The following is a 19,093-nucleotide window of genomic DNA, read 5'->3' as shown; positions in this document are numbered from 1 at the left end:
AACAAAATTATATGGATATATATATATATATATATATATATATATATATATTATAAAGCTTGGCTTTAAAATTACTTATTAACAAAATTATGACACTTGTCAATTGTATTGATTAAGATATCGATACGTGTCAATTCTAATTTTACTAAAATATATAATAATAAAAATTATAAAAGTTTTAGATTTATAATAAAAAAAAGAAATTTATACATAACTAACAACATATATATATATTTTTTTTGTCAAGAACTATAGAACATTAACTCAAATTAGCCAATGCTAAGTGACAATTATTTTTATTCAAAAAAATATTAAATCTAAATTCTAATTATTAAGCTAATTCTACTAGATTTTTTTTTTTGTATTTATATAATAAGATATACATAAACTTTGGTTTCAAAGTTAGTCCTCACCATGAACGCGACACATGTTGAGTCTATCGATAAGATTCTGAAACATGTCAAAAAAATTTAGAAAAATTAAATTAACAATTTTATTATAAAAATTGTTAAATTTTGTTTTCAAAGTTAGTGATTAATGTTCATGACACATGTCAAGTTCTTAATTTAAGATGTTAACAAGTGCCAAATATATCATTAACGTGATCATGAAACATGTTATTATATAAATCTTTGTCTCAAAGTTAGACTTTAACATGATCTAGACAAGGTCGAAAAGAATTTGACAATTGTCAAAAAAAAAATAGAAAAATTTGTGATGATTTTAAAAAATTTTAGATTGTCGTTTGAATTATTTTTTTAATTAAGGATATGTAAGATCAATAGTTGTTTATTATTTATTTTAAAAATATTTTAATTTTATCATGTTATAGTAGTTTTAGTTTGTTTATTTAAGTTTTTCAAACAATCCAACCCGTTTTTTTTTTATTTTTATATATATCCTAATATCTAGTGATCCCATACTCACTAGCAACATAGCCTCAATCAAACAACAGCGGATTACATAAAAACAATTTTGATGTGTGTGTTTTTCACTCCAAATCTTTTACCTTAAAAAAACCACACGACGGCTGAAAGTGCACAGCTAATCGGTAGTAGTATTTAAGGATCGATCTCACAGAGAAAGAGAGTTGTTGGTTAGAGAATCCGTCGGAAGAGATGTAAGGCTAGGACTCAATAAAATGGGGGTTTTGGTTGTCACAATCGTAAGTAAGCAAATATACGTAAATAGAACAAGTAAAATAAATAAGAAAAGCGTTGGACATCAAGAGAAATCGTAGGGGATCAATGATCTATCTATCTAAGGGGAAATCGCAGGGGATCAATGATCTATCTATCTAAGAAAGTTTAGAGTTAGTATGTTTATCTAAGACTCGGACTACAAAACACGAATGAACCATTAACTTATAGATCACAAGCTAACCGTCTAAGATCCATATACTCTGTTACTCAACTGTCGCAGGCAACAACGCGTAGATCAAAGCATTTAAAACAAGTTCGATTCTAATCCATGATGTTCCATAGGTAAGTGGTATGTGCTTCCTATGACACGACACACATCTAAGCTAGGTCAAGCACACATGCAAGTTTTTGGCGACGCACACACACTTTAGATCATAGTTAGTTCATGAGGCTAACATAAAGCATTAAGCAAAGACTTAGAATTAAAGCATTGAATAAACATAATATAAATCTAACAAACCCTAAAAATTGCCACCTAAACTAAGATCATCTCCCTTCTTTGATTATCCCTTTAAACCCAACTAGAAAACTACTCTAGCATGTTTAAGCGAATCATCAAAGCAAAGTTTATATAATTCATAAACATAGAAGAATAAATAGAGAAAAGGGTTTTAGATATTACTTCAATAATTGTAAAAAAAAGTTGTAGGATCTTCTCCCTTTAGAAACAAAGAACAAAGCAAATAGAATAGAAAATCATTGGTGAACTTCAAAGCTTTGAGAGAGGGACGAGAGAGAGATTCTGGTCGTTGGCTGCTCCTCTGGTCGTGTCTCTTGGCTGGTCCAAATTGTGCACACTCTAAACCCTAGGTTTAGATGAGTATTTATAGGGTTTTTGAAGGCTTAGGGTTTTGTAAGGATAGAAACGTCTTTTCTTGTTTAGTGCAGAACAAGAGGCAGCGTAGGAAGGTTCTGGAACGTGGTGAAGGCTTGGAATGTACCGCCGTGATGTTTTCTGGTCAGGCCTTCACTAAAAGCTCATCGGCTAGATGTTTCTCTTTACGTTGGTTTATAATACATCTCGGTAAATCGGGCATAAATTCCTGTTGAGTGAACGGATTGACTTGATTTCACTTCGAGGAGAAAGATGACTCTTCCATATTTCCATAGACACCAAGCACGTCAAAATGTGAGTTTTGAAGTTTTTCAAAAGCGGCCCGTACTGTAAAGCTCTAAATCTGTCCTGAAACGTATGTTCCTTGTATTTTGGTCCTTTTTGCTATAAAACCTGTAAAAACCTTATTGAAACATAAAATATTTGATAATAGACATTAAAGCCTTGAAATCATATCTAACTCTTCCTAAATGCATACTAAAACTATAGCTAAAATGGGTAAAATAATGATGTTATCAACTCCCCCAGACTTAGACTTTGCTTATCTTCAAGCAAATAATCAAAATAAAGTCATCGAAAAGAGGTTTTGAAAATAATGGGAATTCACTTATCTTTGGGGATATTGTCTTTTCACTCTTCTTCGCCTTGATATTTGGAACTTACATATTTAATCTCCCATGAGAATCATCAATGCTCCTTAATCCCACAATTCTTTGGAGTTTCTAGAATCTCCATTGTCATCTCTTCACATAAATTAAGCAATGATAAAAAGTGAAATCTTACCAAGGGAAGATCGATCAATGGCTTGTTGACTCTCTTCAAGCCAAGACTTTAATCGTATGATTCCTTTCCTTTCCTCTCCCTTTTCTCACTTCCAAGGAATCTATTTCTCCATAATTTTCTAAGGTATCATTTTTTTTTATAGATCTCTTGCTCTTCTTTTTTTTTTTTTTTTCTTAGACAGGTTTCCATGAAATCCAAAGTATGCACGGGTTTACGCGACATCCATTGGTCCACTTCTTTGCTACCTATATCCTTATTCTTTTCTTCTCTCTTTTTTTCTTTTCTTTTCTTTTCTCTTTTGTTTTTTTATAGTTTCGAAGGGAAGAGAGAGGGGAACATACTTTTGAAGAAGTGCAATGTCTTGTGTGGCTTGAATGTATAGATCTAGTCTAATGTATACCAAATCCCAGGGCTTGATAATTAAGTCCGGTTTAGGTCCTATAAAAGTTAGACACAACGTTAGATCATCCGAATATCCATCGAATATGGACTTTGGAGATTGTTGAGTCGGCTCACAGTCTCTCCAAACTTTGGTTCTGTTGTCAAGCATAATCAAGAGTCATAAGAGTGTTAATCCAAATCAAATAAACCGTTAGAATAAGATCATAATCTCCTACTAGTTTTGACTCAATAAAAAAAATGTGACTCAATAAAAGTGTCAAAATTATAGATGTAAAAGGTGGAAAAATGTCTCAAGTAAACAAAATAGAAAGTAGCATTAGTATAGAATGGAACATCCTTCCTCCCAGACTTAAATCACACTGTCCTCGGTGGGAAAAAAGAAAGAGTTGAGAATTAAAAATTATAAAGAAACATTTAGGGTTTAAGAACAATGTCACCTTGATGGAATGATGTTGTGTCGACTCTTAGAAATTTTAAAGTTACCCAAAATTTGTCTTAGAGGTCGGCTGTGGTATGAAAATGTGGTGACTAACCTTTGTACTTCCTTTGGTGCTTGACATCGAGTATGAACTAGGCTAATTTCATTCGAATTGTGTTTTGATATATCTCTAAATGCATCCTCCTTGAAACAAAAAGCTAAAACCATCAATAATAATGATGATGGTGATGGTTGGTGGTGAGAATGCTGGTGGTTCGAGTTGTCTCGTGGTACACGGATGAATGGTCGCGGACGATAGCTGCTGGCACGGTGGGGCATGGTACACGGTACATTGGACATGGTACACAGTACGTCGGTCGTGGTGCGTGGGACATGGCATCGGCTACGGTTGGTACAACTAGTGGGGACTCTCGGCATCGATCACATAAAAATTGTGATTGATCCGTTGCCATCGGATTGCTTCAGACATGTTGAACATGGCCGGTCAATAGGTGGTACTTGCCACTAGTCATAGTGTGTTGCCAATCCATGGACCTTCTTCTTCTTCTCCCTTTATTTTTTGCTTTTCTATTTTCTTTTTTTTTGTTTAAAAAAAAACCTGAAACTAAAATGTAAAAATATGAAACCCTTATGTTTGAACTTACTAGACATGGGTTGCCTCCCAAGTAGCGCGCTTGTTTAACGTCGTTGGCTCGACGCTAGCTCTCTTTCTCAAGCAAGGTGAGGAGATTCGGTTGTCCTTATCCAAGATTTCTTGGATCTTTCTCCAATGTGGGCATCTAGTGGTTCCTTAAGTTCATCTTCTTCTCTTGTTTCAGCAGTACTATTCGCGGTTGGCTGCTCCGCTTCTCCCTTTCCTAGACCTTCTAGGTCTCGTGGTGGTGGAGCATAGAGTGTGGTTGTAGCAAAACAATCCTTTGTAAGGTTTGCTTCATCTTCTTCTCGAGAGTGGTTGAGCGAGTTATGGTTGAAGCTTTCGGCTTCCAAGGAAACTTGTAGCTTGTCTCCCACCAAATCTTCTTCAAGTTCTTCTATGGCTTCTAGGGCCTCTCCCAAATCGTGATCTTGTAAAGGAGGAATAGGGCTACCTTGTGTTTTTGTAAAAGAGAATTTTCCTTTTTCGTCAAGGATTTCCTTTTTTTCTTCATCTCCATCAATTGGTTTTTCTTCCTTAGTCCACTCCTTGGACTTGTTAGGATCAGTTGGCTACTCATGTGAGACTCTATATCCTTCTTCAGCTTCACTAGGGTGATAGACTTGATCATAATGTTAGAATTAGCGGAAGACTTGAGAGTTTGGTAGAGTAAAGAGAGAGAAAGAGAGTAAGAACAAAGAGAATATGAGAAGATAGAATCGGTTCCACTAGAATAGAATCTTACAAATGTATGCATACAGCTTTAAATAGAGAATAGAATTAGGGTAATAAGACTAAAATTAGAAACTAAGGATAGCGACATTAAGAGAGAGATATAGGGGCCCAAGGTGATAGCGACATGTCCTTGTCTTGTGAGACATGTGACTTCTTCGTCCTCTTCTATGCCAATGGCTAGAATAGATATTTCTAGACTCTCTTGATGGGCCGAGCACATACACCTCTCTTCTAGTCACCATACTCGGCCCTTGTGATGGTAGGCCTGATCCGGTGTCTGTACAGTATGGATGGTACGGTCACAACTTTGATCAATACTCCCCCTCAAGCTTAGCTGAATGAAATGGCTAGGCTTGGAACCCGTGATGCATCACCTCATTAAAAACCTTGGCTTAGAAAACCTCATGGAACAAAACTAAGTCAAGGGAAAAAGAGTGTGATGTCTACGGATTAGAGGTCGATCAAGGTCGTGTGATGTCTACAAGGCCACGTTTGTTGTGAATGTAGTTACAAACCTTGGGACTGTTAGTTTAAGCGGAACAAGAGTGAAGAATTGTGAGTTTAGTATGGTAAGAGTAAATCGTTGAAAGAGTAGGGAAGACATAAGGTTGAACAAAGAGAATGAAGAAAAGAGATTCTATTAGAATAGTAGTATTACAATGTCGGCTAGAAGCCTTAAATAGAAAATAATACTAGGGCTACACCCTTTACAAGCTTGATAACGACACTAAGAGAGAGAGAGAGGACGATTCCCTATAGTGATAGTGACATCTCGAGGTTTGCCTTAAGGAAACATGTGACTCCAACGGCTACAAGAATTCTTCTCGATCCTTCTCTTCTCATGGCCTTTGTAGAGGAGACACTCGGCCTCTTATTCATGTCTTGGTGATCGGGCTCATGGACTTGTACGGATGGTCCAACTCATAACCGTACGGACGGTTGTACGGACAAGACCGATCACACTCGACGTTCTCTTGCTCAATACTCCCCCTCAAGCTTAGCCAAGTGAAATGGCTAAGCTTGTAACCCGTAAAGGATCACCTCATTAAAAATCTCAACATAGAAAACCACGTGGGACAAAACCATGTTAAGGAAAAGAGTATGATCCCTACGGTTTAGAGGAGTTTCTCATGGGTGTGTAGGATCTACTAGTCCAAGCTTGCTGGAGATGTATTCGCAAATTTGAGGACTAGTGGCCTTTGTGAAGATGTCCGCCAATTGGTCTTTGCTGGGCGTGTAACAAGGTAAGACTACACCTTCCTCGATCTTTTCTTGCACTTTATGACAATCTACCTCGATATGTTTAGTTCTTTCATGGAAGACCGAGTTGGTTGCTATGTGTATCGCCGCCTTATTGTCACAATGCATAGTGATTGGTTGATCAAACTCCACTCCAAGATCCTTGAGAAGGCCTTTGAGCCATGTGAGCTCATTGGTTAGCTTCTTCATAGCCCTATATTCCGACTCGGCACTTGAATGAGATACAACTTTCTGTTTCTTCGACTTCCAGGTTACTAGGTTCCCTCCAACGAACGTACAATTTCCTGACCTCCTATCGATTGTATCACCAGCATAGTCCACGTCACAGTAGCCGACAAGTTCCGTGTGGTTGTTCTTTCCCATCCAAATGCCTCGCCCTGGACTACCCTTGAGATAACGTAGGATCCGCTCGAGTGTTTGCCAGTCAAAGTTTGTTGGAGCCTTCATGTGTTGACTAAATTGGTTCACCGCATAGCATATGTCCGGCCTTGTGATCAGTAGATAGATAAGCTTGCCCACCAGCCTCCGATAGCGTCCCACATCTTCATATGGCTCTTGCGACTTGTTAACTGGAGCACCGGGTGTTGGCTTCTCCCCCTTTCGCTTGACCTGGTAACCTTCCTCAAGTGGCGTTGACACCGGTTTGGCTCCCATCTTACATGTCTCATGTAAAAGGTCAAGTGTATACTTCCTTTGAGAAAGAAACAATCCCTCCAGAGAGCGAGAGATTTCTATCCCAAGGAAGTATTTAAGTTCACCAAATCTTTAATATCAAAGGTAGAGTTAAGAAGAGCCTTAGTGGCACAAATACCCTCCTTATCATCACCGGTGATAATAATGTCATCGACATAGACGAGAACGATGACTCGGCCACCGTTGGTGCGGAGAGTGAACAGCGTAAGATCAGCCTCAGAGCGCTTGAAACCATTCGTGCGTAGGGTAGAGCTGAGCTTGTGGTACCACGCCCTTGGAGATTGCTTGAGACCGTAGATCACCTTGTGGAGCCGGAGAACTTTACCTGGAGCAACAATGTGCTCTAAACCCGGTGGAGGATGCATGTAGACTTCCTCGGTCAGCTCCCCCTGATGAAAGGCGTTCTTGACGTCCATTTGACAGAGCTCCCAAGAGAGGTTAGTGGCCAAGGACAAGACGACCCGGACTGTGTGGAGTTTGGCCACCGGAGAAAAGGTGTCCGTATAGTCAAGCCCATAGGTTTGAGTGAAGCCGCGTGCAACCAAGCGGGCATTGTAGCGCTCGATTTCTCCAGTGCTAAGGAATTTAACAGTGAACACCCACTTGGAGCTGACAGCCTTTTTACCTTTAGGGAGGCCTCGTCCCAAGTTTGATTCCGGATCATAGCCGCCGTTTCATCGTCCACCGCATCAAGCCACTCCTTATATTGCTTAGCTTCCTCGTAGGTTTGAGGAACAAAGTGCTCATCAAGCTTACCGAGGAAGGCAGCGTGATCCGAGGAGATAAGCACAAGCGAACACACGGCCTGAATAGGGTGGGCGACAGCCTGATTGTTGTAGTAGACTCGTTGATTCTTTAACCTTTCACTACACCGCGGTTGTTTTAAACGTTCACTGCACCGAAGTGGTGGTGGAGATGGTGTGGGCTGGCCTGTCTCAGCTGTACTATCGTCAGGTGATAGATCAGGAGGTGTAGTCAAGGCTCCTTCGGATTGTGTCTCTCTTGGCTCTTGAATAGTTTCCTCCGAACGGGGAGGAGAAGCATCATGAGTTCCCTGAGGTTCCGGTAATATTGTAGGCCCATCGGATGGTGGTTTTGGTAGAGACACCTCGGGATATGGTGGTTTGGTGACACCAAGATGATCGAGGAGGAACCGAAGGTTTGTTGCACGACCAGTAGTTGAATGTGAGAGGTCTTTGAGACTATTCCAGTCCTTCGTCTCTTAGTAACCTTGATCCTCCATGAATTTGACGTCTCGAGACACATACATGCGGCTGTTGACTGGATCATAGCACTTGTAGCCCTTTTGTGTAGTGGAATAGCCAATAAACACACTCTTGGTACTCTTTGCATCGAGTTTGCTCCTCTGTTCTCCTGGAATTAAGACAAAACACACAGCCAAATACTCGTAAATGGTCTAATGAAGGTTTAGTCTTAGTAAGAACTTCAAATGGAGTAAATTCGCTTAGGATTTTTGTTGGCGTCCTATTGATAAGGTAGCAGGCTGTCATGACCGCGTCTCCCCAAAACCTCTTTGGTACATTCATATGGAACATCATCGACCTAGCCACTTCCATAAGATGCCTATTCTTCCTTTCCGCCACACCGTTTTGTCGAGGAGTGTATGGACAGCTCGTTTGTTGAAGAATGCCGTGCCTAGATAAATGTTCTTTGAGCTTGTGACTTGTGTATTCTCCTCCATTATCAGACCTAATTACTTTGATCTTGGCATTAAAATGATCAGTAACATAGGTTTGGAAATTTATGAATGCATCATACACGTGATCTTTAGAGGGCAACAACGTTAACCAAGTATTTTTTGACTTCTCATCAATAAATGTCCCAAAATATTTGTTGTTATCTCTAGACAAGCATGGAGATGTCCAAACATCTGAATGAACTAAGTCAAAACAGTTTTCATAAATAGTAGAGGATTTAGGAAACACAGTTCTACAATGTTTTCCAAGAATACACGACTCACAACTAGAACTATTAAAAGAAACATTAGGCAACAACAACTCAAGAGCACGAGTGGAGATGGCCTAGCCTAGCATGCCACAGTGCATTATTATTATTAGACGAGAGACAAGAGGTAAAAGAGATTGAATTAGAGGGACTTTGTGAAGTCTTCTCTAAGTATATTTCCGGTCTTAATATCCTGAAAATGAACGCTATTAGGACCAAAAACAGTATAGCAATTCAAATCATTAGTTGCTTTCTTTACCGATAGGAGATTAGAGGTAAAGGTTGGCATGTAAAACGCTTTAGAGTTTTGTTCAAACAATTTCAAGTTACCGACCCCTTTCACATGAATTCTATCTCCATTAGAATAACAACATTACCTAGAGCCAGTTGAATATTCTCTAATAGACTCGGGTTGCTAATCATATGGTGAGAAGCCCCCGAGTCAATGACAAGCATTTTACTAGGTTTAGAAGCAAAGAAGGTGGTATCGGAATCTTTGAGTGCGGCGATGGATTTAATGAGAGCCTCCAAGTCCGACTTCCTCACAAAGTCTCCGTAGGATGCGGTCATAGCCATGGTCTCTCCCTGGTTCACCATTCCGGGTGCTTGACCACTTGTACCTTCATGCGATAGGTTCGCCTTAAACTTAGCCGGCTTGAGATGTGGGTGAAGGATCCAACACTTGTCCTTCACGTGACATTTCTTCTTACAGTGGTCACATACCACAGTCTTCCTCTCATCCGGCCTGTATACTCCCTTGTTAGCGGTAATCAGCTCACCCTTTCCACTAAAGAGGCCGAGGGACCCTTGTTCTTTTTGAACTTGAGCACATACGTCATCGAGAGTGGGAAGCTTGTCACCGCGGAGTATGTGCTTAATGAGATTGTTGAAAGCAGGGTTGAGGGTGAGAAGCAAGCCAAAGACTTTGTCTTGCTCCTTCCTTTCGTTCAAAGTCGCCGGATCGATGGTACTCAGCCTGAACATCTCGAGTTCAGCCCATAAGGACCGAAACTTCCCAAAGTGCTTGGTAAACTCCAAGTCTTCTTGATGAAGGCTGTTAATAGCCTTTTTAACTTCAAACACACGGGTTAGGTTTGTAACATTCCCGTACACTTTAGCTAGCATGTCCTATAGTTCCTTCGCCGTCTCACAATACGAGTAGGCTTCTAAGATGGGCGCGTCTAGCGAGTTTTGGAGGATAGCAAGCACGGTCTGATCTTCTTGGAACCATTTGATTTCCTTTTCGAGCTCAGCCTCCTTGTCTTCTTCCTTTTCTTCTTTGCCGTCTTCTTTATTGGCTTTCTTAGGGAGTTGGTTTGTTTCAACATGAATCCAGAGTCCCCGGCCACTAAGAGCGGTCTTCGTTGTTCTTTTCCACAAGAGATAGTTAGCGCCTTTGAGGACCACCGGAGTAACTATCGGCTTTGCAGCTTCCATGGCGAGAGAGAGAATATAGTTTTCTAGAGAGTAAACGAACATAGTATGGAAAGAGTGAGTTTAGAGAGTGGTGAATCGAAAAACTTGCTCTGATACCATGTTTGTTTAAGCGGAACAAGAGTGAAGAACTGTGAGTTTAGTATGGTAAGAGTAAATCATTGAGAGAGTAGGGAAGAGATAAGGTTGAACAAAGAGAATGAAGAAAAGAGATTCTATTAGAATAGTAGTATTACAATGTCGGCTAGAAGCCTTAATAGAAAATAATAATAGGGCTACACCCTTTACAAGCTTGATAACGACACAAAGAGAGAGAGAGAGAGGACAATTCCCTATAGTGATAGTGACATCTCGAGGTTTCCCTTAAGGAAACATGTGACTCCAACGGCTACAAGAATTCTTCTCGATCCTTCTCTTCTCATGGGCCTTTGTAGAGGAGACACTCGGCCTCTTATTCATGTCTTGGTGATCGGGCTCATGGACTTGTCTGGACGGTCCAACTCATAACCGTACGGACGGTTGTACGAACAAGACCGATCACACTCGACGTTCTCTTGCTCAATAGGGACATGCAGACTTGTGAATATGTCGGCCAATTGATCTTGACTCCTAGTGTTACACGACAATACCACTCCTTCTTCAATCTTCTCACGAACTTTGTGACAATCAACTTCGATGTGCTTGGTCCTTTCATGGAAGACAGAGTTTGTGGCTATATGGATCGCAGCCTCGTTGTCGCAATGCATGGTTATCGGTTGCTTTGAGTCGATGCCAAGATCCTTGAGCAATCCCTTTAGCCAAGTCAATTCGTTTGTTAGATTCCTCATCGCCCAATACTCAGCCTCGACACTTGAACAAGACACCACTTTTTGCTTCTTTGATTTCCATGTGACCAGGTTTCCACCAACGTCGATGTGCTTGGTCCTTTCATGGAAGACAGAGTTTGTGGCTATATGGATCGCAGCCTCGTTGTCGCAATGCATGGTTATCGGTTGCTTTGCGTCGATGCCAAGATCCTTGAGCAATCCCTTTAGCCAAGTCAATTCGTGTGTTAGCTTCCTCATCGCCCGATACTCAGCCTCGACACTTGAACAAGACACCACTTTTTGCTTCTTTGATTTCCATGTGACCAGGTTTCCACCAACGAACGTACAATACCCAGTAGTTGACTTCCTATCCAAGGTATCTCCAGCATAGTCAGCATCACAATAGCCCACTATCTCGGTGTGATCATTCTTGCCCATCCATATGCCTTGACCCGGGCTTCCCTTGAGGTAACTAAGGATTCTCTCGACCATGCTCCATTGATACTTTGTTGGTGCCTTCATGTGTTGACTAACCTGATTCGCAGCATAACATATGTCAGGTCATGTAATTGTAAGGTATATTAACTTACCTACAAGCCGACGGTAACGTGTGACATTGGTGAACGGCTCGTCCATAGGATCTCGAGGTTTGCCTTCTTTGGCCCGAATGCTCTCCCCCTTTCGCTTGAGCTGGTAATCCTCATCGAGTGGAGTAGGAGTCGGGGATACACCAAGCTTCCCTGTTTCATCCAAGAGATCAATAGTATACTTCCTTTGGGAAAGGAAAAGGCCCTCCAGAGAACGACAGATCTCAATTCCTAGGAAATATTTGAGTTCACCAAGGTCTTTAATGTCAAAGAAAGACTTGAGGGATTGTTTAATGTCATGAATACCATCCTTGTCATCCCCTATCACAATGATGTCGTCGACATAGATGAGCACCACAACAAGGCCACAGGAGGTTTTAAGAGTGAAGAGAGTGTGATCAGCCTCCGACCGCCAAAACCCATGAGCCTTAAGTGTGGAGCTCAGCTTATGATACCAGGCGCGTGGAGACTGTTTGAGACCATAGATGGCCTTACGAAGCCGCAAGACTTTCCCGGGAGCCACTATGTTTTCAAGACCCGGGGGAGGCGTCATATATATTTCCTTGTCCAGTTCGCCTTGAAGAAAAGCATTCTTGAGGTCCATCTGCCACAAGTACCATGTGAGGTTGACCACGAGAGATAACACAACCCGAACCGTGTGAAGTTTGGCCACCGGTGCAAAGGTTTCCGTATAATCGGTGCCATACGTTTGGGTGAAACCTCGTGCGACCAGTCGAGCTTTGTGCCGTTCAATAGCGCCTGTGCTCAAGTATTTGATAGTGAACACCCATTTTGAGCTAACCGCCTTCTTGCCTTTAGGAAGATCGGCTTCATCCCACGTGTGATTTCGAATCATGGCACCAGTTTCGTCATCGACCGCATCTAACCACACTTTGTGGTCTTTAGCCTCGTCAGAGGTCTGAGGTACCCAGTTAGCATCAACTTGGCCGAAGAACGCTTGATGTTCAGTCGGTAACAGCTCAAGCGAACAAACAGCCTAGATAGGATGAGCGACGGCTTGGCTATTGTAGTAGACACGCTTTTGAGATTTAAGACGTTCACTCCGACGCAGGGTAGGTTGTGTGGGCTGCACCGCATCTTGTAACTCACTAGTGTCTCCATCCTTGTTGGTTCCATCCAAGTGTTCCTCGGTAGATAACAGAGGGGCACTATGGCCGCCAGTCTTGGCAGGGCTAAGCTCAGTAGTAGCATTATCCGGGGATGAGGCATCCTCTGGCTCACCATCATGTTCTGGCCCCTCCTCGGTAGGTGTTCGATTTGGCTCGGGCCGCACATTACTTGTCGGTAGAGACGGGTTACCGAGATGGTCTAGGGAGAAACTTCAAGCTAGAGGCCCAGTCGTTAGGTGAGCTGGAGAGATCCTTAAGGCTGTTCCAATCCTTTTTGTCGAAATAACCAGCATTCTCCATGAACTGTACATCTCTTGAGACATATAACCGACTTGTGGTTGGGTCATAGCACTTGTACCCCTTTTGAGTGGTAGAATAACCAATGAACATGCACTGTGTACTCTTAGCATCAAGCTTGCTTCGTTGTTCTCCAGAGACTAACACAAAACAAACACAGCCAAAGACGCGTAAGTGATCTAAAGAGGGTTTAAATTTGTTTAATACTTCAAATGGAGATAAGTTATGAAGAATTTTGGTTGGTGTCCGGTTGATCAAGTAACATGCAGTCATTACGGCATCACCCCCAATATCTTTTGGTAACATTTGAATGGAACATCATGGATCTCGCGACCTCGATAAGGTGTCGGTTCTTCCTCTCTGCCACACCATTTTGTTGAGGCGTATATGGGCAGCTATTTTGTTGTAGTATGTCATGCTTAGATAGGTGTTTTTTGAACTTGTATATTCTCCACCATTGTCAGATCTCAGTACCTTAATTTTGGCATTGAAATGATTAGTAACATAATTTCGAAAATTGACAAAGGCATCAAATACCCTATCTTTAGATGGAAGCAAGGTAACCCAAGTATATTTTGATTTTTCGTCAATAAAAGTCACAAAATACTTGTTATTATCCTTAGATAGGCATGGTGAAGTCCATACATCAGAATGAACTAAATCAAAGCAATGCTCATAGATAGTATTCGATTTAGGAAAGATAGACTTGCAATTTTTTTCAAGGATACAAGACTCACAACTTGAGTTATCAAAAGAAATATTAGGCAACATTAAACGAAGAGCACGAGAATGTGGGTGACCTAGCCTAGCATGCCACACCATATTCGAACTAACAACAAAACAAGATTTTAAAGAAGTAGATAGGTTTGGTGAGGTTTTCTCTAGGACATAGAGATCTCCACTTGCTTGTCCTTCTCCAAGAACTTTCCAGTCTCAATATCCTGAAAACAAACACAATTAGGACCAAATATAGTATAACAATTCAAATCATTAGTGGCCCTCTTAACCGATAAAAGGTTGGAAGTAAAAGTAGGCATAAAGAAAGCTTTTGAGGTTTTATCAAAAAGTTTCAAGTCCCCTATCCCTTTTACTGGTATCTGTTCTCCATTAGCAATAATAACACTTCCTAAGGCCGGTTTTATGTTGTTAATTAGACTAGGGTTACTAATCATGTGATGAGAAGAACCCGAGTCAACAACAAGAGACCTACTTGGTTTAGAAGCAAGAAAAGAGGTACCAGAATCTTTGAGTGAGGCAATGGACCGAATGAGTGCCTCTATGTCAGACTTCCTCACCACCTCACCATAAGATGCAGTCATGGCTGTCTCTTCTCCTTGCCTTGATGACCCGGCCCTTTTCTCACCTACCGCTTCCTTAGAGAGATTTGCTTTGAACTTTGCTGGTTTAAGATGAGGGTGAAGGATCCAGCATTTGTCTTTCATGTGACCTCTCTTCTTGCAGTGGTCACACACCCATACCTTTCTGTCTTCTTGCTTGTACACCCCCTTGTTGGTCGTGACCAGCTACCCCTTACCACTAAAAAGGTCGAGTGTCCCTTGTTCCATTTGAACTTGTGAGCACACCTCTTCAAAGCTGGGAAGCTTGTCCGCTCTTAGAATGTGCTTTAAGAGATCGTTAAAGGTTGGGTTGAGCGTGAGTAAGAGACCAAAGATCTTATCTTGTTCTTTTCTCTCATTTAGAACCGTGGGATCTAGGGTACTTGGCCGCAAAGCCTCGAGTTCCAACCAAAGGGCCCGAAACTTACCAAGATGCTTAGTAAACTCTAAGTCATCTTGACTCAAGCTGTTGATGGTTTTCTTGACTTCGAAGACTCTGGTCAGGTTCGAGACATTACCATAAACACTCTTAAGTGTCTCCCAAAGCTCCTTGGCCGTCTCATAGTAGGAGTAGGCTTCAAGAATCAGAGCATCTAAGGAGTTTTGGAGAACGGACAGGACAACTTGGTCTGCTTGGAACCACTTCGACTCCCTCTCCGTCTCTTCTTCTACTTCCGCCTTGGAAGCACCTTTATCTTTTCCTTTGGGGTTTTGCTTTGGAACATAGCCGGTTTTGACATGACTCCAAAGCCCTCGACCTCCAAGAGCAGTTCTTGTGGTTCTTGTCCACAGCAAATAGTTTGTTCCCTTAAGAACAACCGGTGTAACAATCGGCTTAGTGTTTTCCATGGTGAGATTCAGCGCGTGTGTAAGGATATAGACTTGAAAGAGTAGGAAAAGATTTAGAACCAAGGAAAGAGAGATTTTCAACACACAAGAGTAGAGAATCGAAACAATGGCTCTGATACCATGTTAGAATTAGCGGAAGACTTGAGAGTTTGGTAGAGTAAAGAGAGAGAAAGAGAGTAAGAACAAAGAGAATATGAGAAGATAGAATCGGTTCCACTAGAATAGAATCTTACAAATGTATGCATACAACTTTAGATAGAGAATAGAAGTAGGGCAACCCCTTAAGACTAAAATTAGAAACTAAGGATAGCGACATTAAGAGAGAGATATAGGTGCCCAAGGTGATAGCGACATGTCCTTGTCTTGTGAGACATGTGACTTCTTCGTCCTCTTCTATCCCAACGGCTAGAATAGATATTTCTAGACTCTCTTGATGGGCCGAGCACATACACCTCTCTTCTAGTCACCATACTTGGCCCTTCTGATGGTAGGCCTGATCCGGTGTCCGTACAGTACGGACGGTACGGTCACAACTTAGATCAATACATAACTCCAGTTGTTGCGTTCATCCGGGTTGTTGAATAGTTGTTGGAAGGCTTCAACCTTCCATTCAAGGCGGCTCTCAATGGTGTCAATGGTGTAACCCATGTTGATAATCTTCGTCCTATCATCATCAATAAACTCCATGTTGTTTAAAAATTGATTGTTGGCAGTATTGATTTGTTCCTCCAAGCGGGTAACGTCCTTGGTGATAGTTGTGATCTTAGCTCCAAATTCGATACTCATCTTATCCAATTTAGCATGTAGAACTTTATCAGCCTCCTCTTGACTTGATATAAGTTCTTCCATCATCTTCATGAGCTTGTCTTCAGTGTGAGAGCTTCTTGAAGTGATCAGTTTTCGAGTGTCATAGAAAACGTTTTCATTGACATCAGCATTCATGAATTCTTGCGGATCAAGGTATTGGTCCGTTGCAAAGCATGGTACGTCTGTGTGGTATGGCGTGTATGAATGGGCAGCTGGGTCATAGGGTGATTGAGCTGGTCCAATGAGTGCTCGGCCTTGAGATGGTAGAGCGGCAACAAGGGCGCCTAAGTGGTGATACATCGACTGGTCGAGAGTGACCAAGGCATGGACCATGCAGCGAGTAAGCTTACGGACCGGATGAGTATCTGTCCGTGGCTCGGTAGTGTGACATGAGCTGTGCGATTGTGAGATTCTGAAAATCTCCAGGGAGAGCGTCGAGGTTCATCCTCAATGTTTCTTGAAACAATGAAAATCAAAAAGAAAAATAAAAAGCAAGGTTTCCTAGACGTTACTGTAACATCCGCGAACCGGAATCACGGTTTAGGGGATGCATCAAACGATGCATCATGTGCGTCGGTCGATGCATGATCGGTTTTTCGCGGACGAGTTTAAGTTAAACGTTGCGTTTTGGGGTTAGGGAAAACCCTAGGATCGATTATAAAAGCAGAAACTCGAGGGTTTGGCCAAGTTTGGCCGTTTTTGGAGAAAAAGAAAGAGTGGAAGTGTTTTTGAGTGTTCTTGGTGAGATTCTTGGAGTTTGGTGGTTGTTCTTGCGAGATCTGTAGCTGGGATCGTTGTAGGAGCTTCCTAGGAGCGTAGATCTTCTTGTTTGAGGTTCAGAATCTTCTTGGCAAAGGTGAGTGCATGACCATGGCTTATCTAAGCTTTAGATTTCTCTGAACTGCTTGTTTATGTGTTGTTTGGCTTGTTAGAACGTTACTTGAGGCTTTGCGAAGGTTTCTTGTGGCTTGGGATCAATTTTGATGGTTGTAGGAACGAAGATCCAGCAAGAAGCTTTGGGGAAAAACGATGCTCGTCATGTGCATCGGTCGATGTACTTTGTACGTCTGTCGATGCAATGCGAGGACGGTGCGATTTGACCTAGGAGCATCGGTCGATGCAACTAGAGTTTTTCGTGAAATTTTGAGCATGCGTGGATCGATGCAGTGTTAGTGTCGGTCGATGCAGGCTAGCCTTGCATTGGTCGATGCAAGCTTGTGTCGGTCGATGCAACCCCTGTTGGTGTCTGTCGATGCAGTTCCTGGTTTGTTTGTTGATTGTTGTTTGATGGTTAGAGTATCTCAATTGTTTGTGTGTATAGCCCAGTAGATGAGAGGATTGCCTCACTGAGTGTTTTTAAAATACTCATGCATCTCAATTTGTGTTTGTGGTGCAGGTAAAGGCAAAGTGTGATCGTGGAATCAAGGCAATGAAGAGGAGGATGTTCTAGTGGCTCGATTGGTTGTTGTCTGGTTTCTGTTAGGATGCTAGAGTTGAGTCCTAGAATGTTGTTTAGGATTGCTTGTTCTTTGGTTTTATGATGATTGGATTATTTATTTATTGTTATGAATTTATATTGGTTATTGGTTTATTGGTTTAATGGTATTAATTACTTTCCGCTGTTTGGTTTGATTTGGGTTAGGAGGACTAGTGGGTATGGGACCACTAGTTTAGAATATTTATTACTATTATTTATTATTAAAGAAAAAAAATAAGGTCAGGTCGTTTCAGTTACTCTAGTTCCTAGACTCTTGTAAACAACAATCTCTCCCCGGCAACGGCGCCAAAAAGCGTTGATGTGTGTGGTTTTTCACTCAAAAACTTTTACCTTAAAAAGACCACACGACGGCTGAAATTGCATAGCTAATCGGTAGTAGTATTTAAGGATTGAACCCACAGAGAGAGAGTTGTTGTTTAGAGAATCCGTCGGAAGAGATGTAAGGCTAGGACTCAATAAAATGGGGGTTTTGGTTGTCACGGTCGTACGTAAGCAAATAAACGTAAATAGATTAAGTAAAATAAATAAGAAAAGCGTTGGAAATCAAGGGAAATCGTAGGGGATCAATGATCTATCTATCTAGGAAAGTTTAGGGTTAGTTTTTTTATCTAAGACTCGGACTACGAACTTTCCTAGATAAGATCCCTATACTCCGTTACTCAACTGTCGCAGGCAACGACGCATAGATCAAAGCATTTAAAACAGGTTCAATTCTAATCCATGAAGTTCCATAGGTAAGTGGTATGTCCTTCCTATGACACAACACACATCTAAGCTAGGTCAAGCACACATGCAAGTTTTTTACGACACACACACACACTTTAGATCATAGTTAGTTCATGAGGCTAACTTAAAGCATTAAGCAAAGACTTAGAATTGAAGCATTGAATAAACAGAATATAAGTCTAACAAACCCTAAAAATTGCCTTATAAACTAAGATCATCTCCCCCTTTGATTATCCCTTAAAACCCAACTAGAAAACTACTCTAGCACGTTTAAGGGAATCATCAAGGCAAGGTTTAAATAATTCATAAACATAAAAGAATAAATAGAGAAAAGTGTTTTAGATATTACTTCAATGATTGTAAAACAAAGTTGTAGGATCTTCTCCCTTTAGAAACAAAGAACAAAGCAAACAGAATAGAAAAGAGTTAGTGAACTTCAAAGCTTTGAGAGAGGGACGAGAGAGTGAGCTTCTGGTCGTCGGCTGCTCCTCTGGTCGTGTCTCTTGGCTGCTCCAAATTGTGCACACTCTGAACTCTAGGTTTAGATGAGTATCTATAGGGTTTTTGAAGGTTTAAGGTTTTGTAAGGGTAAAAACATCTTTTGTTGAGTGCAGAACAAGGGGCGGCGTAGAAAATTTCTAGAACGTTTTGAAGGCTTCGACTAGGCCACCGTA

At 41.3% G+C, this 19,093-nt stretch overlaps 1 protein-coding gene across 1 annotated transcript; it reads right to left on the bottom strand.

Moving 5' to 3' along the window:
* Nucleotides 1–14,725: 14,725 nt before the first annotated feature.
* LOC147937742 (uncharacterized) lies at nt 14,726–15,388 on the bottom strand. The gene has a single exon (XM_087465242.1). It carries the CDS (start codon nt 15,386–15,388, stop codon nt 14,726–14,728), a length of 663 nt encoding a protein of 220 aa, XP_087321368.1.
* Between the last annotated feature and the right edge of the window lie 3,705 nt (nt 15,389–19,093).

Source organism: Camelina sativa, chromosome 9 (assembly GCF_030686135.1).
Source record: "Camelina sativa cultivar CO46 ecotype springtype chromosome 9, ASM3068613v1".
NCBI classification, from domain to species: Eukaryota; Viridiplantae; Streptophyta; class Magnoliopsida; order Brassicales; family Brassicaceae; genus Camelina; species Camelina sativa.
The sequence above is the reverse complement of the archived record's forward strand: the minus strand, read 5'-3'. Positions and strand labels throughout refer to the sequence as shown.